The sequence below is a fragment of the Elaeis guineensis genome, chromosome 10, assembly GCF_000442705.2.
Source record: "Elaeis guineensis isolate ETL-2024a chromosome 10, EG11, whole genome shotgun sequence".
NCBI classification, from domain to species: domain Eukaryota; kingdom Viridiplantae; phylum Streptophyta; class Magnoliopsida; order Arecales; family Arecaceae; genus Elaeis; species Elaeis guineensis.
Window position 1 is genome coordinate 27,390,313 of NC_026002.2, and position 25,458 is coordinate 27,415,770.

Sequence of the window (25,458 nt, forward strand, 5' to 3'; positions counted from 1 at the left end):
GAGACCAGATCACTTCAAAATTTAAATCACCGATAATCTTAGATCACCATAATGATCCCCTTTTAAATTACCAAACACCACCTACGGGCTTGGTCCCTTCCAATAAGTTTAATTCCCGTCATTTGCATCTAAAAACTCGATTTTTCACACAGCCATGAAAGCAAACTACGGATTCCAGCATAAGAGGAGGAGGATAGCCCAGATATTTAATCATGAAACAAGGATTTCAGTGGCACAAAATGCGGACAAGATAAGGATCGAAAAGATGCTTAGTCATGATCAGAGGTTTTAGAGCCATAACGGGTGGACAAAACGTGACAAATAGGTTACGAATGTAATTTTAAGATACGGACGCAAGGTTGATAGCCCACCTTGGACACCAAACATTTTACTGCCAATGGAGATAGCTCTTACCGTACTGCAACTAATTCCAGAAAATTACTTCAATCCATTTGGGAACATGAATCCCCCAAGCAATGCTGCACTTTTCTACGGTTCTCTCTCTCTCTCTCTTTCTCTCTCTACTTCAAGTGATCTTCCATTCCGACCTAAATGGGCTACATAGAAATCTTCCCAACGAGAACAAAAACTACAGAGCCTCTTACGACATTCCCAAGCTCTGTTCCATCCAAAAAAATAACTATGACAAATAAAGAACAAAAACTGCAGTGTGCAAGCAATTCACTGATAAATGTTTCTTTACATGCACAGCCAACTTTATACACCATCTTAAACCTTTTCCAGCACTTGTCAAGGGCAGTATATATAATTAACTATAAAACCGCAAGCAGTACAAAATATTTGCTTCAAATCCAGAAATAACAACTTTGTCTTCACTCTCCGTCTGGAATACACCATACGTACACATCCCGCCCCACCACTAATGATGGCATTAGATGAAGCCAGCACCATCTCTCACAAAGCTAAAACCAAATTTGCTTACATCCTTTCAAATCAATTCCATTTATGCCTATTTGTTAGCAGCTTATGATGTACTTTGCCCATGCTCTGGTAGCACATGAAAAGGACAATCTCAAATATCAATCAGGAGATCAGGGTATTAAATTGGACAAAATGAATTAGAAAAGGAAAAAAAAAATCCTAACATTTACAGACCCCCGGTGGCCTTGCATCTTAAAAAAAAGGAACAGGCTCTAAACCTCTGAGGCCTACTGAAGAAAAACATCACGACACCTTCAGCCAAAAAAAAGTCGGCTAACAAACCCGTTCACAAAAAAAAGTGAAATGTTCCACTAGCCTGAATTGCATACGAGCATGTGTTGATGCTTCAGGCTAACCAAGAAGAAACCTGAATACATCACTTAGTGAAATTATGCCTTCAACATGCTTGCTTCCAGCCTCGACAATGATGATGCGCCGCACCCCTGAAATCAGGAAACACGTGGAACTAGGATGTGAAATTCAAAAATAAGAAAACTAGTATGAGATCCACTTAAATGTTACCAGGATTTGCCAACCGCTCCATCACTTTCTGCAGAGAATCAGAGCGGAGACACATCTGGCATCTCTTTCCATTGAAAAATCCATATGGAAAATTTGTATCTTGCCCAAGTTGAAGAGCCTAAAATTTAGCAGAGCATAAGATGGCCTCCAAGGAAAAAGAAGACAAGTGTCAAGCAACTGCTATTTAGTTCGCTAGAATATGCACATGTTCCAAATCACATGCTATCGCTATGTCCAATGCACATCAGAGACAGAACAATCAGATACAGTGAAGATACATGTCAGATATTCTAATCCTTAAAAAATGAAAAATAATAATAATTTTAAAAAAGAAGGCTTCAGATAGAGGAAACACCTCAAGATATGTTGGGGATCAGGGGAAGGTTTTACTTTTCCTTTGTTGTTACCATCAACGCACATGATGTATCAAATATGTGATGTTTATGTTGTTCTATGAAGTTTAGTCTATAGTCTATAAAGTACAAACTGAGAATGATGACCAAATCATGTGTGGATATCCATGTTATATTGGAGAGTGAGCTATGTTATTGCAATCACAAATTTCTTTGCAGTCATGTCCCAGTTGTATAGAATAGTAACCTATCAAAATTGCCATATCAATGTATCCATATCAAGTCATATCTATATTTCATATCTGCTAAGTGGACCTCATAAGGTGTTCATCATGAAACTTAATCCTCTTCCAAAGGACCTTCTGAGCTCCCCACAGTAAGTTCTTTCCTAGCAAATACTAGTTTGAGCACCCAACTAAATGAACAATGCAGTTTCTAGACTGTCCATTCACATGATGAAGATATTTAAAATAGCGGCAAGAACAAAATTTGTCATTGAAATCTCTCCTACACTAGCCTGCCCATGATTAGGTATGTCAAGAGACATGACCAATAATTAATTATTCAAATACCTGGCTACAATATGTTGGTTACATTTGATTGCTAGATATGTTATAGGGTAGTTTATCAAGTGTCAAGTCAAAGAGTAAATAAATAAACAGTGTAAAGAAATGTAGTTTTGCTAATGTTCCTACATTTGTTTTCCTTGAAATTCCACAGGTCCGAGACAACACTGCCAGCCTGATTTCAGTCTCGCACAATCGGCTCTCAAGTTTCTCCTGTCTGTGGCAATCACAAACCGTTTCAGTTTTTCAAAGCACGCTCCATTCATGAAACCCACTCCAGAAATGTTTTCAACGATCTTCCATTTTTCCAAGAAATAGATTAAAGATAAAAAGGATCATCACTCCATACCTCTAAACTTCTCTCCAAACAAATTCACACTAAATTGCATTCCATGTATTCATTTTTTCATTCTATATTCTCCTAAGCTTTCCTCTATATTCTGGTTTAGAATTCATCACCATCCTAAAAAAACCCACATATAAGCATGATAGGACCTCAGCCAGCATCTTGAAGAGCCATTTGCAATCAACTGCCCCTTGATACATCCTTTCATGTTGCCAGCAGAAAATTCTAACATGCATTTTCTTTTCCTTAGGAAATTCATGACAGAAACAATTGTAAAAAGAGGTAATGTATGATATTGAATAAGTGATGTGTAATATGCAACAATAGTTAAGTGCAACGAGTACTGATTTAAAGCAATGCAACAAAGTCATTTTTCAGAACAATAAAAGTGTCCAACATTAATAACCGCAACCATCAGTTTCTCCACAATTTGGGGAACAATTTTATATATCCTTGTGATCTATTCATTCTTCAATCTTATAGAAAGAAAAGATGGATCACTGCCTCCTTAGAGCATATAATTTTCTATAAGAGTTGGTTGTTTCCACACAGAGAGAGAGAGAGAGAGAGAAAGATGGTTCTAGCAATGGTATAGAGGTAAGCAGAAATGTCGCAAATCTGAATATGTTGAACTGCCTACGCTGGTGACTGAGCCTGTATGGAGTCAGCCTTTCACAATTGCCAATAGTACCAAATCATGGTAACTGACAAGTGAACTAATTATAGTAACCAATACAACAATATAACTTTGGATATGATTAACTAACCTTTAAAGAAAGATCGAGGAATTTTCGGAGTGCAGAAGCACCTATACAGTTTTTTCTTGGTTTGGCAAAAATGCAATTTAGAACAAAGAGAGCTTGCTTGGTGAATTCATAAATGCACACGTAAACACACAGAAACATACCCAACATAAATTGTTGATAGCTGAAAGAAGACCTGTTGACACGAGTTATATGGAGATACGCAATGTTGATTAACGAAACTAGAGTGAATATATCAAGGATATATAACATAATGCAGTACTATAGAAAAATAAAGTCTACTGCATAGAGAATCAAAATAAAGCATAAGGATTGCAATTTAGCAGGAATCTCGGAGTCAAAGGTGTAATCGAAATTGAGAGATAAAAGAATTCTCAAGCAACCAGGGTCTAAGAACTGCAATGAATAAAATTCCTGCAATAAATCAAAAGATACAAGAAAGTTCCTCCAATTAGGCTTAAAGCCAGGCAGACCCTGATATATGCCTAGAATGTGTCATGTGGATAATGTATCTGTGAGACACCTACAGTTAAGAATTATCACCAAGTTCAGAAAGTTGAGTAGCCAGTAGTGTCCATTAACATAAGCATGTTAAAGACGAATACGTTTTAACGAATGCGTGGTACAGTTAGGAGAATCTTGTAAGAAGTGAGTCGCAAAAAGGAGGATGAGATTGGGAAAAGCTATAAGAGATCAAAAAACTTGTTTAGCGATGTACATGCCAGTCACAACCATTATCTATAACAGGATTTTGAGTGTGGGCCAGAAGACCAAGAATGAGCAAGGAAGACCAACAAAGATTTGGTCAGAAATAGCGATGACTAATTTGAGGAAAGTTTTCATTTCAGCAGATCTGCCATAATAATAACTGATGGTAATGTAGGATCCATATAAAAATCCCAAACTAATTAAAAGATCGTTTCACGCATGTATACTCTTTTACTAGATGGATGATAGAACTCTTGGGGTTCATTTGAAATTTTGAATCAAACAAAGTTATGATGAATCATCTCAGCATTTTGCAATAAGATACACCTGGTGATAACAACAAAGTAGTCAATACAACTGAAGGGTAAAGGGTTTGTTCATTGGGCAGGGCAAGTGATGGGGAAAGGGGGAGAGATGGATGTGATTAGGAGTCTGTTGAGTCTTGAGATGTAGGTTATGATAGAAAGATCTCCTGTTTGAGATCCTGCTATCCCAATTTTATTGAATGCCCACCCTCTTCTAAAATTTAGGACTTGTAATCTCTCCTTTTGTCTTAATAGTAAAATATACTACAGAACTTTCTGATTGATGGCCCAATAATGATATATATACTGTATGGTCATTTAATGAGTATATGCCATCTACAAAATCAAATAATAGATAATAAAAGAGTGCCTTACATGCAACTAATGCCCTGTATGCAACTTCTTACAGAATTAATACAAAAAAGAGCTTTATTTACCTGATGAATACTCATTTCATCAAGGCGAATCAGTGCATAAGCTCTGTCTTTAGCCAAAGCCGTGATGTCACTAGAGATGGAAGCAACAGAACCTTAAAAACCAGATATGAAGAACATCTAAATCAGTTTCAAGCATACAAAAAAATGGAAACATCACATACCTTCTTGAATATGTGTCCAGCAACGAGTCATTGTCATCAACTATCGGTATTGAACTAACTCGGGCTGAAAGCAATTGATACGATAACATGTGTAAGATACCTCATAGAAGAATTGATTAATTCCACAGAACAAATTAATGAAGCCAATTAATATATGCATAATTAAATTCTCAATTGCCACTCAGAAGCATGAAAAAGAAAGAAACCATGCATGCTTCAATTAAATATGTAAAATTAAGATTTATCATCATAGAAGTTGTAGAACAATATTCATCTACCCAGTAGTGAAAAGATAATATCTTCATTAATCAAGAAAGAAAAACCTAATAAAAAGTTCCATCCCATTGGTCATCATCACTCCATCTAGGAGCTGTCAATAGCCACTAGCTAGAGCAGGCCCAAAGTCCAACATGCTTACAACAACACAGGTTAGCCTCTGAATTTAGTCTATGGTCAAATGAAACATTAACCTTCGTTGCAATGAAAATGGAATAAAAGAAAGACGAATTAGTGGAAAAAAAGAAATGCAAGAAAAGAAAACTAAGTATTTTCTCATGGTTGGTTAAGTCATAAAATTGCAAAGAAAATTGTTGAGGAAGTGAATAAGACCTGATTTTCTCGAACCATTTGCCTACTTGTCATTTTTCTCTCAAAATCACTTCCTTTTGGAGAAGAACTTTAATCGGCTTGTTAGAGAAAATTTTGTCATTTATTTTCTCTCACTGATTTTCTTTTTTTTTAGTACAAAACAACTGAAAACAACATCCCTCCCTAACTTTGTCATCTTTCACTTAACAAAGAAACAGAGCCTAGCTTCAGAAAGTTCTATATTTTCCCAGATCCAATGATAGTTATATTTTATGAGTGTCAGTTAGATATCCACTCTGTATCAGCTTCCCAGCAAATGATTGTCAAATGCCTTGGAGAAAAACAACATTTGAATGCGTTAGAAACTCCTCACTGACAGTCGTCGAGCAGGTTGTAATGGTCTAAAGGCGCCGTTACAGAATTGAGGACATAAATATCTATTTGACTTTATTTGACAGGTAATCTAGTTGGTTCGATAAATGGTTTATGTTCCCTCAAATTTAAGTCACTGGAGCCAATATGTTAGCAGCAATGCCGAGTGCAAGAAACTGGAGAAGAACAAAATATAAAAGTATTATACATATCTCCTCTTTTTTCCATTCTGAGCAAGGACCGCCGAACTGGAACCAGAGCCCATGTTGGCCGGCCAACGGTACGGTTCGGTATAGGTCTGTACCGTTCTATGCCGGGCCAAACCGACAGAGCAGAGAAGGGGAGAGGGAAAAAAAAGAGAGCAAGAGAGAGAGGAGGGGGGGAATGAGGAGAGGAAGAGGGGCCCGACGGCCGAGGCCGGAGGAGGGCCTCCGCCCTCCTCCCGTACGAAACAAGGGTTCACTCTTATTTCGCTTTTTTTTTTTTTTTTTGCTTTTATCACACGAAGTTGGCAAGGTAGGGCCTTCACCCTCCTCCCGTGCGAAACAGGGGTTCACCCTTGTTTCGCATTTTTTTGGCTTTTATTGCACGAAGTTGGCACACCTTGACGGCCGTTGTGCCGTTTTGCACATCATAACCTGATCGATTTTCTGCCAATATGGTTCGATACGATCTGAACCATCCACTTCGGGACGGTTCGGAGAACGATAATTCCGAGTATGAGGGATCTGGATCTCTATATTTGCTAGAAAAGTAGAATTTATGGCTTGAGAATTCGACCCTAAAAATAATAAACTCAACCAAATCATCAGTCCATGATTTTCTTTAAAATTGATCAACAAATCAGGTCCAACCAGTTGTGGTTTGTCCACTAAGATCAACTCGCATCAAGTCAAGCTCCACAATTTTGTCCTAGGGACAAATCTGAGCACAAAAACACGATGATGACATCAGCACACTAGGTTACAATGCAATATGCTGGCTTATAGATTCATTTAGCATATTCGATGTTAATATAGTGAGTGAGATCCTGCATCAACCCATGCCTCATTCAAAGCAATCAAAAACTCTGGTACAAACATGGCCACCTCTAAAGTGAAATCTAAAAAACAGTGAACCAAGAGGTTGAACACACAGCACAGACTGAACATTTTTTTTAAGATGAGTGGCCCATGTTTGTTTTGAACATGCCAGTTGATCATCCCACTAAAATTTGGTGCTACAAAAAATAAGGGCCACATATAACATTTTCACTTCATCCCCCAAAATCAATCCTAAACAAGTCAAAAAATATGGTATATCCTGTTTTCTTGTGTGTACTTGTATCAACAATTAAAAAAAATGTATAAGCCACAGTAATAAATAAACAGTTAGCCAACACACTGTTATAATATATGGTAGTGAACTAGAATGCTATTATGCGAACCGACATTAGCCTTCATAAGAGCACATAACAATGTTGTAACTGTGTGACAATATTTTGCAAAAAATTATAATATTTCATACATATAAAGAACAATTTAAGATTAGAATTACATACGAGCAATAGATGGTAGGAAGGTCATATAGACGGCCAAATGGAGGCATATGATGTAGTTGCAACAGTCATCATGCATATGTCATGGTTTCAATCATATATGATCATGTAGATTCATGATGCAATGGACATGACTGAAACCTTTTCAGCAAACACGGCTTAATGCATTGAGAAACACAAATAGAATAGATGTCAATGATGCCATGATAAACCAAATAGGATCTGTAATCCATCTCAGTGTAATAACGTGTCTGATGTAACAACAGGTCTTAAAATATCTTTTTAGTGCAAATGGCAATAATAATGCAAACACACAAAGGCATAAAGACACACAAAATGACACAAATAAAACAAACAGAACCAATAATATATTAGAATGCTAGATTGTAAAAGAAGTTTACAGCAGTCAGTAAGAAACTGTAAGTCCACCTTCCACCAACAAAGAGAGGGCAGAGCTTAGTGATGCAGTCGGTCTCAACATTGCCAGTGGACACCCATTTGGATCGCCAATTTTTGGAACCCATGTACCCAAGGGAATTTTGCAAACTGGTTGCTGTAGAATAGGCAAAGAACTAGAAGAGTGTCTAAAGTGCCTGCAGATGCCTGGAAATGTAAAAGAGAACTGCTAAGCACGCGTAAAATGGCTAACATTATAGCACAATAGTGCCATCGGCATGCCAGGTGGTTATGGCCATGGGCAAGCAAGAAAGAATACAGCTTACATTTTAGAATTCCAGAAAGGGATGCAAGATGCAGCAATTGCGGAAATGTCCCATCCTGTGGTGATGCATGGATAATTGGAACTGTAGCTACTTCATTTTGCAAAATCTTTAAAGCCACATCTTTCAGAGCGTCGTAAGGACAAGCCTGCACATGCCAAACCTCCATGATAAGTTTCGAAATGTCATATCAAAATGCAAAATGACAATGGCAAAAAAGTAGGACACTAGCATAATCAAGTACCTGAAACAGCGATTCACTAGAAGGAAATGAAGTAATGAACCATTCAAAAAAAAATCAAGAAAAAAAATGCAGTAAACAGTAGTAAAAATCATCCATAAGTAACTGTCACACTGACAAAGGATTCATAGTTGGATCACGACATTCTGCACAAGAAACAAGGATCATCAACAGCACATGTATAGAGTTTCATTTTCCTCAGAAATCAGGCCACTAATTATTTCAGCTTCTGTTGTCCTACTATTTCTCCCAAAAGTTATTCTATGTATTCTTCATCTAAACAATCTACTTCAGACTCATGAATTGATGACCTTTTTTGACTGAAAAGGGTATAGGTCTGTATTTTAAATAGACCTACCCCAAGGGAGGAATCCCACAGCATCGTGAGATTCCAAAAGATAAGTTTCTTAGGGTTCAAGTCATTACAGCAAAAACATATGTAAAGACAAGGTCATCCAAAAAATTCAAAAGGATTTGATAAAATTCCAGCTTATTTATTTTTCCCTTCCTTTCTCCCGCATGAAAGACTAAATTTAAATCCAAGCGGCTCAAACTTGAAGATTTTCCCCATGATCATGAATTTGATCAAACCTATCTTTTTTCTTTTCACTTTTCTCAAATTGATTTCAAAATATGATTTTTTGCCAAAAAAAAATTCAATTTCTATATACCATCAAGGGTTGAAGTTGAACTATACCATTATGCTTCCCAACTTTGTTTCACCTCCTTGACATGCACATCAAATTGCAACGCAACCATATGAATTAAAAATCGACGAGCTAAAGAGGCATAACCACATTAAGAATCATGTAAGAGCCTACATGTATCAGGCCCCGTTGACATGGTCTCCCATGTCCATCCCTTTGCCTGTAAAGTTGTTGTTTTCCTTCTTTCCAAGCAGATATTGTGTGTTTCTCCAACTCTTCCTCAGTAAGATTTGAGCCATGATTTCCAAGCTGCAATAGGCAACACATTATCACACACAATAAAGAGAATAGAAAAGAAGAAATAGACAGAAGAAAAAGGTAAAAAGATTGCAAAAACTTTCTTTCCTCTGTCTGTTCACAATAAATGAACAATATAAAGCAGGCATTACTTTCAATTTTAATGAACAAAATCTTTCCTCTTCACAGAAGCATACGTTTATAATTAAGGCTGCATATGGGTCGGGTTGACCCATAACCCAACCCGATCTGACCCGCGTAAACCCGATCCGAACCATTTTAAAGGACCCGTGTATCCAGATATGGATTTACTAAATTTTGACCTGGCCCGATTCATAGAGACTTTTGAGTTGATTTGGGTCTTGAAATAAATGACCCGATCTAACCCGACCCAATCCGAACCAATCCCTCATCTCTCTTTGTTTCTATATTACATGAATGTTAATTTTGATCGAGCCTGCTTTAATATCTGTTGTTCTTGAAAATGCATTATATTGATTTTTAAATACTTATCTTTTAAAATTTTGTTAGAATATTTTGAATTTGGATTAATCAAGTCAAGGACAATGGTGAGGTAAATGTGATTAGACTTTTTGGATTCTTGGTTGAAGAGTGTGGGACATAGGGGCTCTAATAGTCTCATGCATCAAGATTAAAATTTATAGTGTAAATAAGATTGTTTATAGATTTTCTACTTATTGATCTTGTTATTTATAACTCCGACCAGAGGCGGAGCACCTTTTGTATTGGGGGTTCAATTGAATCCCCAAATTTTGGTGCAATACCCATTATACCCTTAGGGATATGTACATATTACTCAAAAAAACTTGTGTGTGTGTGTCTATATATATATATATATATATAACCCCCATAGAATAAAAAATCTTAGTTAGCTTAGTGGTTGGAACCCCCACCCTCCATCCCTCATGTCCTAGGTTCGAATTGTTTCTCTCACTTTTTTTCTTCTTTTTTCCCTCTTTTCTTTCTCTCTCACTTTTAATTAATGTAATGTTATTAAGTTTGTTTTTATTTATTTATTTATTTTAATTTGTATATTGAACCCTCAAGGTGAAAATCCTGGCTACGCCACTGACTCAGACCCAAGTCGGCCCAGATCCGGACCCGAATCATACCCGTATTTCAGGGAGCGGGGCTGAGTTATATATGAACCCAACCCGACCTGATCTTTTGTTGGGCTGGGTTTGGATCCAATATTTAGACCCAAGCAAGAAATCAGGTCGGATCAGGGCCACTCATGATCCAGTCCAACCCAACCCATTTGCACCCCTATGTTTATTTGACAAAAACAATAATAACCCCCAGATTCAGGTTTAGAATGTAGAAATACTTAACAAAAGAAAGGATAACAGTTCCCACATACAGAATTTAAACCAATCAAACTAGTAATTGCCAACCCCATGATTTGTTCAACCAAAAGCAAACATATGATACAAATTTGATGCTCTCATAAAGAAGGCAAGCATCATCTGCTAACAAGCAAATTACTAACTCAGCCACAAAATAGCTTCCTTGAGGTTATATGATAAAGACAATAACCAAAAAACAGATGCTGCTATTCCATACTTACTCCATTCCTGTACATTCAGGATGTACTTAAATCGAAAATAGGATGTGAATATACATGCAAGTTGACAAATGTTGCATACAAACCTCTCTCAGAATTAATATGAAATCCAATGCACTAAGCACACCAACAAATCGACCCTTGTAGGAGTCCCATAAAGGAGCCACAGGAATTCCCTGAAAATGTCTTTGTTTCAGAAAATAAATATCCCCAATAATCAACATATAAGCACTGGCATGAAAGACAGAAAAAGGCATATACATTATTTCACATTTCTAGTTTATAGCATTAAAGGAATCTTGCTTGATGTCACAATGGTTCTCTAGAAACATATAAACCTAAACGTTAACAAGCATCATTGCACCATCTACATAAAATCATGCTTGGGAAGATTAGGAACATGAAAAAGCTTTTTGCGAAGGATTCAATGAGGTAAACATACAAGGAAGCATGAGAAGCCTCCAGGGGTTCATAGAAAAACCCTGACCACGTTAACTTCACTGATTTATAAAGAGGCCAAAACAGGCTGTTTCTTTCAACATTTGTCATCATCTCAAAGTACCCCAGGGCATAAATGAAATGTCTCTTGCATAACCCCAGTGCCGAAATGGGGTCATATGTCAGTAAAATCAAGTCAATCAACAGATCATCAGCATCACACATATGAAGGTATGTGCCATCTGATATGGAGTGAAAACCATCAGAGACTTTGAATTTTACCCAATCCTAGAATAAGCTAGCCAGATCTCTTTCATTTCAAAATGCCATGGTCATCATAAGCAAAGAGGCAGGTGCATGTAAGGAATCTGCTACAGGTTGCCATCTCTCAAGAAAGAAAGAAAAAAAAAGGGTACATGAAAATTTTCAAAATGAAAATACCTGCTCATAGAGGATATGAAAAGCTTGCTTCACAGGCAAATTAACATCGAGGGCAATAACCTGAAATCTTACATGCATGTTGAATCAGTGGAAAAATGCCACCAAACAAAATATATGCTCTGATAATGTTCAGGTTCCTTGGAAAAGGTAAAGTTTTCATACTTTGCCCAACTCTGGAAGCAAATCATAAGCAGTATGCATAGACAAGAATAAAGAAATGCGACGGCGAAAAATCTGTATATCAGTCTCTGAAATCCTGTGAGTTGCCTCCTGCATGGCACCATCTGACAATGTCACCTGCTTGGTATAGCAAACATGAAATTGCTAAAAAGATTAAGAGAAGTAATATCCAGTTAAGCAAGAAAATTTTCACCACGAATAGACAAAAAAGTTCGACAAACTCAAGAAATTCAAGGCTTCAGCTCGAACAAAGAATCTTTACTGAAAAATTAAGTCCTGACATTCCGATTCAAAAAGAATAAAATAATAGGCCTCATGTTTTCCTGGCTATTAGTAGCAAAATCTTTAGCTTAATTTATTGTATTCTTTTCTTTTGGGTATACATATTGTTTGTATATTGTCCATTTTTTGGGTATGTATTCCCTATTTCCTTGTCTATTAGCAACAAATGCTTTATCTTACTCTAACTACCTCTGTTCCAGGACTCTCTTTCCTAAAGAAATAGAAACACGTTGGACTATGTAGGCAGCATGTGGAAGAAAATTTTACCCAGCACAAGGGCCTTCTTACAATTGGACATATTGGAGAGCTTCAATTCTAAGGAGAATAGTAAGATGATTGCTTGAGATGGTATTAACCATTACCGAATTATAGCTACCTAGAATTCATTTCTTCATGTTTATAATGTCAATTGAAATGGTTGAGAAGTTAAGTGTAATCAAAGTAGATTTCCATTAAAAAAAACAAGTAGATGGGATAACAAGGATAGGCACGGAATATTATCACACATTTAAAATCCAAAAAGGTACTTTAGCGAATAGATTTAAAATGAACCCTCAAAGCATGCTCTAAACCAAGACAGGTCAAAACATTTTCTATCATTCTGAATCCAATAAGATGGCCCAAAGAAGTAATGGGATCTTGTGTATGTGATCACTGACTTCAGTTTGGTATAAGAAAAATCATATCCAAGTGCCCGTATAAACCCATTTGTTCAAGACAGAATCATCCAAAATTTCAAGAGCTATATACTCATTGACAAAAGTTTCACATTTTAAATGGGATAATCTGTTTAGGTAAAAAAGATGAAGTCTTATGAGCAATACAAAAGATTTTTTTGAGGTGAACTATATATAGATGACACCCACATAAATCAATTACTGGTTTGGACAATGGGGACTCTGAATAAAGATTTGATGATTCTTTGGAGTAGAATGACAGTCTGGCTAAATTGAACAAACAGCTGATTAATATTATTTCCAGGCACAGAGGAAGAACATTGAATATTATGAGCAACTTGTGGCAGATTTGAGATTGTCATGGGTAGGTTAGAGAGACTGATAGAGATATTACATAGATTAACCAACTTTGTCATGTTGAAACATGTGTTTCCTAAATTTTCAAGCACTGCCTTTATAAATAAAGTACCCGCTGAAAATGATTGTGACACTAGTCTGGAGTAATATACAGAAGTAGATGGAGAGAAGAAAAGGTTAGCAATAGAACATTGTCATGGAACACATTGGCAAATGGATGTTAAGTGAAATCAATACAAATTCAAATTTAGACATGTGGATAAGGCTTAGATTAACATAATTTAACAAGGCCCATAACCAAGGTCTGCCAAACCAGTACTGAAGGTCATACTGATCGGCAACCAGTTCGGTACGGGTTAGTAACATACTGTGCCACAGCATACCAAAATGAGAGAGGATGGGGGAGGGAGAAGAAGAGGGCGGAAGAGAGAGAGAGAGAGAGAGAGAGAGATGGGCTCTATCAATGGGAAGCTTCAAGAAGAGAGAGAGAGAGAGAGGGAGAGGGGGGAGAGGAAGAAGGAGAGGAGACCGAAGACCCAACAATAGGGAGCTTCAAGAGCTCCGAATCTGGTCACGGGAACCCCAAGTGAGGGGGGGGGCATGCGAGAGAGAGAGAGAGAGAGACCAAATCCTTCAATGGGAAGCTTTGAGAGCTCCGGATCCAATGGTGAGAACCTAGAGAGTGGGAGCGAGAAAGAGAGACCGGATCCATCGATGAAGACAAGGGCTTTGAATGGGGATGATAGCTTCGAATGAGGATGAGAGAGAGATGCATTTATAAGCCATTTCAAAGGAGGTGAACTGTGCCAGTAACAAACCGATCACGTTCGATACCTCCTAAACTTGCCAATTCAGCATAGTTTCACTTCCCTAGCCAATAACAAACACAACTCAACTCAACTAGGCCTTAATCCCAAATTGGTTGGGGTCGGCTATATAAGCCATTTTCCTCCATTCTGCTCTATTTAGGGCCAAACTTTCTGAAAACTGTAGTGGAATCCCCGTAACAAATACCCAAACAATTGTAAGTTAGCTCCATAGAAACACCCAGTATTCAAATATGACCTTTTGGATGTGCACATTAGCCTAAATATATGGCAACAAAAAACTAAAGGACAAATCATAAGCATGTTCGGCATTGCGAAGATGCCTTAACACTTTGTCTACCAAAAAGAGCCCCTTAACACAGCAGCGCATTGATAGGTTCTGATTCAAGTTAAAAAAAATGAAAACAAAAACATGTAAAATATGAAAATGTGGAACCAAGTCTTTAGTTCCACAATAATTGATTCCTCAAAACTAATTTACTGTTGTTTAGGTGAATTCTTGATGGCACATTTAGCAAAAGGAGCCTATATAGCTCAAGCAACTGAAAAATACAGTAAATTGATGATGGCTTTAATGAGGTTCATTTCTGCTGCTATCCAGATTATGACCACATATATTTGAAGATTTGAGACCACTGGTGGAAAAAGAGGCAAATATAGCCTTGACTAACATAAAGAGCACTCCACAATGCCCACTTATTTAGAAAATCATGAAAACAAAAGATGGTTGACACCTACCATTGTTGATGTCAGCTAATTGTCAAGCACTAGGGATGAAGTTGATGATGCATGTGGCAACAGCACATTATGGTATTAGAATGGATATACTTCTCAACATCACAGTGTGTTGTATCATGTCCATCAACAAAGCATAAGAGTACCTAAAAAATCACCACAGTGACCATATTGTCTCTCATTTACAAGGACAGATCACCAAAAAGAAAAGAAGATCTACAGCCTCAATTGATGTATACCATGAAAGTGAATTTGTATGAGGTATCTCCTGTCACACAAAAAATGAGTTACAGCCTCAGTGTATACCATGGAAGTGAATTTGTAGGTATCTCCTAGAGAATCATTGTATAGGTAAAGGACTTGCTAGGAGGCACCTCAGGAATAAATGATAGGTGAAGGTCCTTTGATGATTTAGAGTTTGAAGCTTGAAATGATTTAACGCAGATAGAAAGAAAAGGATCAGAAAAGAAAATTCAAGAATTTCTAAAGATACAGGCATGATAGTTTTTATATGTCAACTTTTTTTTTGCTAATAACAGACAACAACCTCCATTTTATAATCATGAATTGCTTTTACCATTAAAGTTAGAAAAATTTGTTAGAGAAATTTCAAATCACGATCTCATTGTTACTTAAGACTGATAAATTTTATGGCAATGTTCAACATTGGCATTAGGTGCTGGATGAGAAATAAATGTTTTGCTGGTCAACAAATTGAGAAAGACCACTCAATTGCTTGACTGAAGTCAAATATCTATCTTGATATAGAACAATGCAAATGATGATTACAGCACCACTTCAAAATAGGCAGGATCATCTGATAAATCATTTAAATACTACTGGGTCGGCTTGGACAAGGGAAAAAAGAAGATAAGGGAATTGTACTCTGTAGTTTTGATATTGCATATATGTTATTGCCAAAAACCGAGTCAAGCTGTTACATTTTCCAAAATCAAGAAAGCAGAATCCAGTGATGCAATTATCAGATGCCAAAAGAAAAATGACACTATATCTGAACATTTATCATCATTCAAGTCAAGATATGTTGCATTTAGTCTTAATATGTTTTTTGAGGAACAAATCCAGTCCATAATTAACAAGTCATGAAGACCCTGCTGGAAAGACTATTTATTCCTTTTGACTATTTTTCTACACTTTCTTAATTAAAATCTTCATCTTTCATCTGAAAGAACTATGAAAGATCCTATAATTATTAAAACAAAGATGGATACTGCAGTTTATTTATCTGAAATTGCCTCTATATCTCTTCTGTACAGGACCCATTTGAACTACTGATTTCAAGATGCACCAATGGGAAGCAACATAGAAGATAGAGCTTTGAGAAGAAAATGAAATTTGTAAAATTTCCTGAAGTGTTGAGATTTGTTAATCTTATCTTTATTTTCCTCCCTATACTATGTAAATGGTTATGTTTGACACAACAAAAAAAGAGAGAAATCTCCATGAACAGCTAGGTTTCCACAATGTAGCTAATATATGAACTTATGGTTTAAATAAAGGTCTTGTATGCATTAAAAAATAGCTTATCAAACCCCTTGCAGTAACATACAACCAAGGATCGCCAACTCAGAATCGGACCCATGCCAGTGTGCCGATGGTATGAGTCTGTACGCCCCCATACCGGACTGTACCAAATCCATATCAACACGGAAACGGGGGATGAACCGGGGAGGAAAAGAGAGAGAAAAAGAGAGGGGAGGGAGGGACAGGAAAAGAAAGGGAGGCCAGTGAAGACACCTGCGGTGGCTATCGGAGGGCCGTGGAGGCCGCCTAAGAGCTGCCGAGGCCTCCCAGGCTCTATGGTCCTTCGCGAGAGAAAATAAGAAGAGAGAGAGATAGAGAGAGAGGGGAAGGAAGGAAAAAGGAGGGAGGGAAAGGCAGCAGGGAGGCCGCCGGGTGGCCACCGTGCTGCCGGACGGTCCAAAATACGCCTGCAGCCATCACAAATTTGAAATAGGGGCGAAGCCCCTGTTTTGTCGCATTTTTTAAAAAACCCGATACACAGTGAAGCCAAATTAAAAGAAGAAGAAGACAGAAAAACATCAGTTCCTTTTGCATTGTACTCTATGTCTATGAGTTTTACTTGTGTGTGCATGAGCATAGGCGAAACCAAACTATGTCCTTACCACATGCTGAAAGGCTTCAATGTCTACATCCATGTTCCTTCTGTTGCCAGGTGTTCCTGGGCTCAATATTGCAGGTATAGGATCAGGTTCCCTGGTTAAGAACAAAGTGTTCACTATCCCATAGTTCCCTGTCACGAAAGGTTGCTGTTCATCATGCCGCCATTCTCCATCAACATAGAACTTGTACTGCATGTTTCAGAAGATGGTGGAAATTAGATTATGATATTATAGATAGCAAGATACTATTTACTGAACAATGAGTTGCAGAAACATGAATTGCACAGAAATTTTATATGCAAATACATATAAATGCATATAAGAATGTGGACCCCTGAATTTGTACCTAACAATCATGTGGTTCAAGCATGCATGTGTGCACAGTCTACGTGAAAATTGCAACAAAATTAATTGGGTTGTCCACATAAACAACCAAGAACAAGAACCTAGGATATCAAACAAATAATCAGCCTAAGTTACATCGCTTAATACAAGTCTATTATTTGAAATATAAAATGCAAAAATGGAGCAATTTTATGGAAAGAAGCATTATTTACTAGTAATAATGATAATGACCACAGCAACAAACAAACAATAATAAGGGAAATGAATTGTCAGATTACCTGATGAAAACCAGGTGTCAAACTGCAAATAGCCTGAAATACTGTAGGACAACCCTCTACGGCAGACATTGGTAAATGTTCAGACCACCTGAGGCATGCATTTGAACAGAACTATCAGATAAGAATAATAAAAATATCACAAAAAAATAAAATCACATCTGCTCAAATTCTGTGGCTGGAAAGGTCCTGATTAGCATTAAAGCATATCGGTTAGCTAGCAAACAAAATGTATCCCTGAGAGGAACAAAGATGAGTGGGCATTGTCTCATTGGCTCAATGCTTGTATCAAACATGAGATAGCCACCTTGTTACTCATAGAGACTAGGATATTAATGTGCATGCAAAGAATGCATCATTTGGTAATGTTCCATTTAGCAAACTTGTCATAACTTATAAGAACTATTATTACCTGCTATAAAGAAGATTATGAACATAAGTAAAGCTAATGTTGTCATCCGATCACAATTTTTTTATCAAATAAACATACTTATTCTGGCAAAGAAGATTGAAACTTAAGATAATTACTTCATATAGATACGTCGTGAAAATGACAAATGATGGCCCTTGTTCCCATTACATAATTGCTGGCACAGACAGATGACACCTATATAGCAATCACCAGTTAAGAGTCTACTATTCACAAGAGTAACGTAATGGGAATCCTTTAAAGCTGTTGTAATGCCAATATAGCCTCACAAAAGCTGCTATTTTAAACATAAATTATTGCTAAATACAATTTTTATATTTTTATTAAAAATTTATTTGCAAGAACATAACATTGTTTTGGGTAGATAACGTCCTGGAAGATGATGGCAGTATATTTGGTCATTTAAGAAAAAATGCTATTTGACATTTTCAATTTTTACCTGATTTAAAAAAATTTTAATTTCAAATCTTCATTCTAATTGTAAAAAAAATATATATATATATATAGGCTTTACTAAATAATGAGATGGTGTTATTTTTATTTTTTACTATTCTTCATTATTTTTCATTTTAATCACTAGTAACACCCACTTGTGCATTTATTATTTTACTTTTAGATACATTCTGCTCTGGATAAGTAACAATTGTTGTTTCCATTATTAGGAAAGCTAATGAATGATTTTGAGGAGTTTGGTTGTTTTAGGAAGGCTAGTGACATTAGAAATAGTTATTAAGGAGGTTGGAGGGAAAATGGAGTGGTGAGAGCATTCGTGGAAGACAATGATGAAGAGACCATTGTTTGGCGGGATTAAGACTCTCCATCTTTGGGATGTCAAAACCCTTGTCACACCTTCAGAGATAAGGGTTTACTTCCGTTTTGACATATAGTTCGCCGTGTATGTAGGTGATTTCAGGACCTTGTGCACAATGGAGCTAGAGAGGATGGCATATATCGAAGTGATTGAGCAAAAAAAAGTGAAACTCCTTGGACTATGCTATGATGATATCTAGTCTCACAGGAAGTGGATCAAAGACATTGAGGTCCATAAGTTGCTCCCCAAGCCTATGAAATTAAGTTTTTACATTAAAAAGTACTTACTGATGTTGATTAGTCTGTCTAATGCAAGAATAATATATACACCAAGTGCCATGCAACATATGCAGTGCTAGCTGACCCTAAAAAAAGAGGTGAACCCAATGTAGTTCTCTATCAATTTATCTCTCCTCTTTTTTTTGTCCTAAATAATAAGAAGGTAAGCCTTGGAGTAATGGCAAAGTTGCTTCGTTGTGACCTGGAGGTCATAGGTTCGAAACACAAAAGCAACCTCCCCACACACAGAGGTAAGGCTACGTACATCCAACCCTCCCAAAGACCTTGCAATGGTAAGCCTCATGCATTGGGCCACCCTTTTATTTTTTTTTTTTATGTGAACAAAATGTTGCAATAACTAGCTAATTGGAGCCTTATGCACTTCTATGAACTCGAGAGTATCTCTTTTACAAGATATGATAATGCCAGAGCATATCATTATACTTTCAGAGCGAAAAGTTTACTTCACTATTATATAAGGTTTCTGATGCTAATTTCAATACCCACACTAGTACCCAGCTGGTACAATATTGGTACGGTCTGATTCTTGGTATCAAGACTCAGTCACAAGAGGCATATCAAGCATCGATGCTCTACCAAAATGAATCAGTACATCAAGTACAGATCAACATGTTCTGGTATTGAAAGCCATCTCTCTCTCTCTCTCTCTCTCTCTCTCTCTCTCTCATATTGGTCCCTCCCTCCCTTTCTAAGCCAAAAGCAATAATGGCAAGTTTGGAGAGGGTGATTGTGGCGGTAGCTATTTTGAAGAGTGTGGTGATAGCAGCAAGGTTGGAGACGTAAGCATGGTTGTGGCAACAATGAGATTGGAGAAGGTAGCTATGGTGTCAAGCTTGGAATTGGGCAAGGGAACAACAACGGGGAGTTTGAAACACAGCTGCCATGAGGGGAAACTACTGCAGAACAAATTAACTAAGCAACAATGGAAACAACAGCTAAGAAAAAATTTTAATTTGGGAAGCAAGAAATGTGATTATAAATCAAGGAATATTAAATTTATTTTATATATTATGTTCATATGCAAAAAATATAAAAAATCTCATGAAAAATCACTACAAGGAATCAGATTCTAGATTCCATTGGTTTCTCAAACATGGGGTGACTAAAAGTAATCATGAAATTAATATAAAAAACCCCTCTATTTTTTTTCATTTATATTTGCTATTTTCAGCCTTTTATAAGAGACAAAAAGGACATAACATGCCATTATAAGGGAATTATTTTATCAAATCCATCGAAGAGATTATTTGAACTCCTTATCAAGTTGAAGTCCTAGTTCTAGTGATTTCCCCCCCTTTATTCTCACAAAGTTTCCTTGGACACTTGATACACACTTTGGAGTATATTTCCTCAATAACCGAATCCATTTTCCGATTCTATTTCCCAAAAAACTCCCATGCAAGTGAGAAACCCATTTCAGGTAAATATGGTTTGGACTTTGGAGAGTGCAAGGAAAGTGGCAAGTTTGAAGACAACTGCATGGTTGATGGCTGTGCCGAAATTGGAGAGGAAAACAATGATGGTGAGTTTGGAGAAGGCGACAATGGTGCAAGATTGGAGATGGCAACATAGTCAGTAGTGATGGGCATGTTGGAGAGTGCAGCAAAGGAAGAAAAGGGCATGATGCGAGGGATGTCACCCGCAATGATGTGGTTTTTGTTGGCAACAAGGTCAATGAGGGGGTAGGTGGCCTGGACATGGTTGGCAAGAGGGTGGGCCATGACCTAGAAGAAGAGTCATCAGTGGGTCCATTGCTATGGAGAGGGAAGGGAGAAGGACAGGAGAGATCAATGAAAGTGATCAGGATGGGAAATTTAAAAATAAATGTGAAGTTTTGGATGCTTTATTTTCTCTTTAGGGTATATAATCCATATATATTTAATATTATTCCTCTGGAACTAACAAAAGCTCATAATAACTTGTGATAGAGATAGGTGCACAGCTCACAAGGGGGGAAAGAGGGAGTGAGATAGAGAGAAAAAGAAAGAGGGAGTGCATTAATAGCTATGAACAGTTTATCCAAAATATAGATGGAATAACCAATATATCTTTTGAGGCCATGTAAGTTAAAATAGGCAGCTAAAGTGAGGATAAAACTGCAAATAGCTGAGTCATTTTCAAACATTTTAATCTAGATAGGGGGATTCAAGGGCCACCCACGTTCTATAGAGTAGAGAGGTTCTTTTAGCTGAAAGGATCTACTTGTCTTTAAGAAAATTAACTCGTAGAGGGGTCATTGACAAACATTGCCACTCAAATTAGCAAGAGGGTCACATAATCATCAATCTAGTTGTCCTAACAAAGTGATGAACTATGAATATCAGCGAATCATAGATTTCCTTATCAGCTTATTCCAATAGTTGCCTACTGGTTCAATTCATGCAGTTATTGATTGTCAACATTAAGCCTTGATCAGTCACTCTGGGAATAAGCAGATTTTGTGAATAACATATGCAAAAGATTGGTGGTTGGTGGTAATTGCACCAGATGCTTAGTATTGATCTTCTCATATATTGTAGTTTTCTTCGTAACAGAGCATTGATGATTGTGTTAATCAACTGTCTGGCATGTACATGTATGGTAGTTAAATTTTATCTCAGTATTATTTCACATTATAATATTTATCGCAGAATAAAACTTTCAAATGATTTCAAAAAATGCATGTATATTTTAAAACATGGCTCTTACCTAAAATAAATTTACAGTCATATGCAATTCAAAGATAAACAACATAAGAGGAAAGACAACTTATAAACGTTTGAATGAAGACATAACTGAAATATGTAAAAGAAAACAAACAAGAGTGTCATATATGAAGTGAATGGAGCATGGATGAAAGGAAAATGAAGATAAAGAAAACAAAACAATTTAATATACCTTGTGAAAGAGCCAGTTACGAAGACCCTTTTCCCACCATATGGCCACACAAACCTTGTCGGAACTAGCATGGCCCCCGCAAGTCCACTGGGCTCTTGTTGAGAATCAATCCCCGAAGAAAACATTTTCTCTCAATCCTTCGAAAGAACTACCCCGGAAAAGATTGCTAACAATTTTCTTCAGTCACTTCCAACTCTCAACCAAGACTTCAATCTCTAGCCCTTAGCTTAACTAACGACCTTGCAATCCAATATTTCCCTTCACCACAAAAGCTCGTGGAATTCATGGGAGGAAGAGAGCATGCGCCACCGAAAACGCACCACCAACAAAAGAGGATTAAAAAAGAAAAGTCTAGCATTAATTTAAGCTTCTTCCTGCAACGGGATCCTCCACAGCATGAGCAGAGGACCCCTCAGTGATCACACATTCCGACCGAGGAGATAGTCGAGTGCCCAATAAAGCATGAGATCACCACAAACTCCGGTCAAAAGATATTTTTTTCCACTTAAGTCTCACCCCCACCCGCCCAGCAAAAAAAAAAAGAAACACCAACCAGTGTACGAGAAAATCTCGAATTCTACAGCACCACTAGAATCACCACCTCCAAGTACTCAAATCTCCACGTCTTCACACCTCCTCAGATCACAAATCAACGCTAATCCAAAATCCCCGTCAGCTGGCCCTGCAATTTTCCCCATAATCAATCCAAAAACACCAAAAAACAAACAAATCCAATTTAATCCCCCCCCCCAAAAAAAAAGGAGAAGAATCTCAAAATCCTGATTTCCAGCAGTACGAGAGATTCCACGAGCAGTCAGAGGCCAAATCCAGAACCCCTAAACCCAGGGAGAAGGGTGAGAAGAGAGATCTTACTGTGCATGCTCCTTTCCTTTCGGATCCGAGATAGCAAAGCCACGAGCCGAGAGGAGAGAAGAGGAAGAGAGTGGAACGGAGACGAAAAGGGAGCAGAAAAAAAGCCTGGGGAGGCGTCGAGTAGAGAATAAAACGCGAAACTACCAGCGAAATAATATTCCCGACTTTTTCTGTGGGTTAAAACTATGATGGAAACGGGCAGGAGAGGGAATCAGCAGGGGCAGATGGACGGCTGCTGCGGCGGGGAGATCAGGGCCGCAAATATCGAATCGTACGGTAAGTACTGTTCATCTGTGGGCCCCGTGGATCACGAGCTCCGGGCAGGTGGCCGCACGGGGCTGACCGAGATTCTTGGGCAAATGGGCCGATTACCTGGCCGGGCCGGCTCGGGCTGGCTCATGCACGATTCACAAGATTTGCAATCCAATCTTATTTAAAAATTTTAATTTTTTTGTATTTGATTTTTTTTGGTAAAGTTGTATTTGATTTTAATATTCGTATTCAAACAACATTTCAAAAATATGAAATATAAAAGAAAACCATTTAGTTAAATTCTTTTTTTAAAAAATATATTATTATTTATTACTAATTGATTTCTCCTACCTTTTGATCTTCTTCTCAAGAAAAATCAGAGACAACTGGCTAGGATCCATCAACAATCTTTCACAAATCAGGGCAAATTATATTAATATTATTTCATAGCATGATGTTGATGGTATAATGGTATCAAAAGATGGATACCATAATTATAAGATTAAGACACAATTTATTATCAAAATTATTTGCTGCACAAAAATCATATGGTATAAGTTTTATTATATATTTAAGAAATATAAATGATGCTTTATTTTATGCATAATATAGATAATTTTAAATGCCGAAACTCCCTAGCATAGCTTGTATGTAGGATCCAGTTTAATTGAAATTAATTACTAATAGAAACAATAAGCCATATTTCTGCAAAATATAACTCATGGTGGATGGCTTTGAGTAAAGCCAAAATCCTCAAACAGTTGTTCAGTGACCACCTAAGCATCTATAGGCATCATGTGGTTCCAAAAAAGCACTTATAATAAATTTCTTCCTGTTCTGTGAAATAATGCATTTATCCGTTTCAAATTCAAAAATACATAACATTGCAATTTTCAGATGCTTTAGTGAAGGATAAATTGTATCTCTGCTTATAAAGCTACTGTTGGATGTTATCCTGCAACAAAATCACCTGAAGCATGTGCCACCTTCAACATTTGAATAACAAATATTCATATTAGGCACTTTCATGCTTATAGTAAAACTGTATATTATAAATATAATTTTGTTTCCTTTTGTTCCACATTTAATTTGGTAAGTGCTCATTAACAGCATGGGGCAGAGAAAATATTGAAGAGAGGAAACTAGAAGCATAGAACTTAGATGCACACTCTCTCTTTTTTTTTTTTATTCATAGCTTTTTTTTGCTAAATAGATTATAATTTTCAATGATGCATTGGAAAAATCATATTGTATCATACTCTATAGTTTATCAAGTTCTTAAATATTATGCGGAGGAAAACCATAATAATTTTGACCCATCCCAATAATTTTGGAGAGGCAAACCAAACCTTGTTTGTTTCATTTTTTTTCTATATAAGATTACTACCCTTTTCCAGACTTGGCAACAACCAAATCTAATTAGTTGAGAGGGAAGAAAAACTCTCGTCAATGTTATGCAATGAAAATATTATAGATTTTAAGAATAAAATCAAAGTAAATCATGATGCTGAGATGTATATAGAGTCGCTCCTGAATAATTTCTAAATATATACTACAGATTTTTGTAAGATAAAAAAAAACAGGCATAGCATCAAGCACCTTATTAGTAGTTTCTATAATTTTTAAAAATAATTATATACAATCTAAAAGCTAAAATTAGAATTTCTAAAATGATATGATCAAGCTATAAGTTAAATCAAACCACTATATGCTAGGTTAAAGAAAACCTAAAGATAATTAATCTAGGTTATGAATATGAGTTTAAAGAGCAATTATCGTTGTCTTGCACCATGAGGCAAAATAAATGCTTTGGAGTTAACAAGATAGTTAATTCATAGCTTAAATTTTATTTCAACACAAAAAAAAAAAGTTTATAAAAGTTAACAAAGTAAAGTGTTTTCAGACTCATGTTTATACTATTTTTATATTTGCTAATTAATTCTTGTGCTTTCTATATTCCACATAAATTCTTGCAAAATTCTCTATTTGTGCATATCAATACTTTTGCTAGTATTTTTCAATTGAAACTTGATTAATGTTGACTATGATTGTATGATAACTTTAATGCCCTTGATCAAACCCATCTCCATCAAATCTGATTTGGAGGACAAACCCATTTCAAGAT

General features: G+C 36.7%; 1 protein-coding gene across 3 annotated transcripts; it reads right to left on the bottom strand.

Moving 5' to 3' along the window:
- Positions 1 to 650: 650 nt before the first annotated feature.
- LOC105052483 (sucrose nonfermenting 4-like protein) lies at positions 651 to 23,224 on the bottom strand. 3 transcript variants are annotated; one of them, XM_010933307.2, is made up of 14 exons: positions 23,082 to 23,224; positions 22,209 to 22,890; positions 17,795 to 17,882; positions 17,175 to 17,360; positions 12,132 to 12,239; positions 11,970 to 12,029; positions 11,177 to 11,266; positions 9,383 to 9,517; positions 8,324 to 8,468; positions 8,031 to 8,204; positions 5,105 to 5,168; positions 4,944 to 5,013; positions 1,465 to 1,582; positions 651 to 1,385 (listed from the first exon to the last, which is right to left on the bottom strand). In XM_010933307.2, exons 2-14 carry the CDS (start codon positions 22,331 to 22,333, stop codon positions 1,294 to 1,296), a joined length of 1,455 nt encoding a protein of 484 aa, XP_010931609.1. In that variant the 5' UTR covers positions 22,334 to 22,890; positions 23,082 to 23,224; the 3' UTR covers positions 651 to 1,293. The 3 variants fall into 3 exon arrangements, with proteins under 3 accessions (XP_010931609.1, XP_010931608.1, XP_019708968.1); XM_010933306.2 differs by having other exon boundaries at positions 12,132 to 12,266; XM_019853409.2 differs by lacking the exon at positions 651 to 1,385 and having other exon boundaries at positions 1,465 to 1,609; positions 12,132 to 12,266.
- Between the last annotated feature and the right edge of the window lie 2,234 nt (positions 23,225 to 25,458).

Bases quoted from the DNA above. Each gene is read 5' to 3' on its own strand.
- LOC105052483 (XM_010933306.2), bottom strand. From the start codon at position 22,333: ATGTTTTCTTCGGGGATTGATTCTCAACAAGAGCCCAGTGGACTTGCG. The intron at 12,267-17,174 runs GTAAGGACATAG...TATACCAAGCAG, and splicing joins TTGAAGCCTTTCAGCATGTG to GTGACATTGTCAGATGGTGC. The intron at 8,205-8,323 runs GTAAGCTGTATT...TTACATTTCCAG, and splicing joins CCTTTCTGGAATTCTAAAAT to GCATCTGCAGGCACTTTAGA.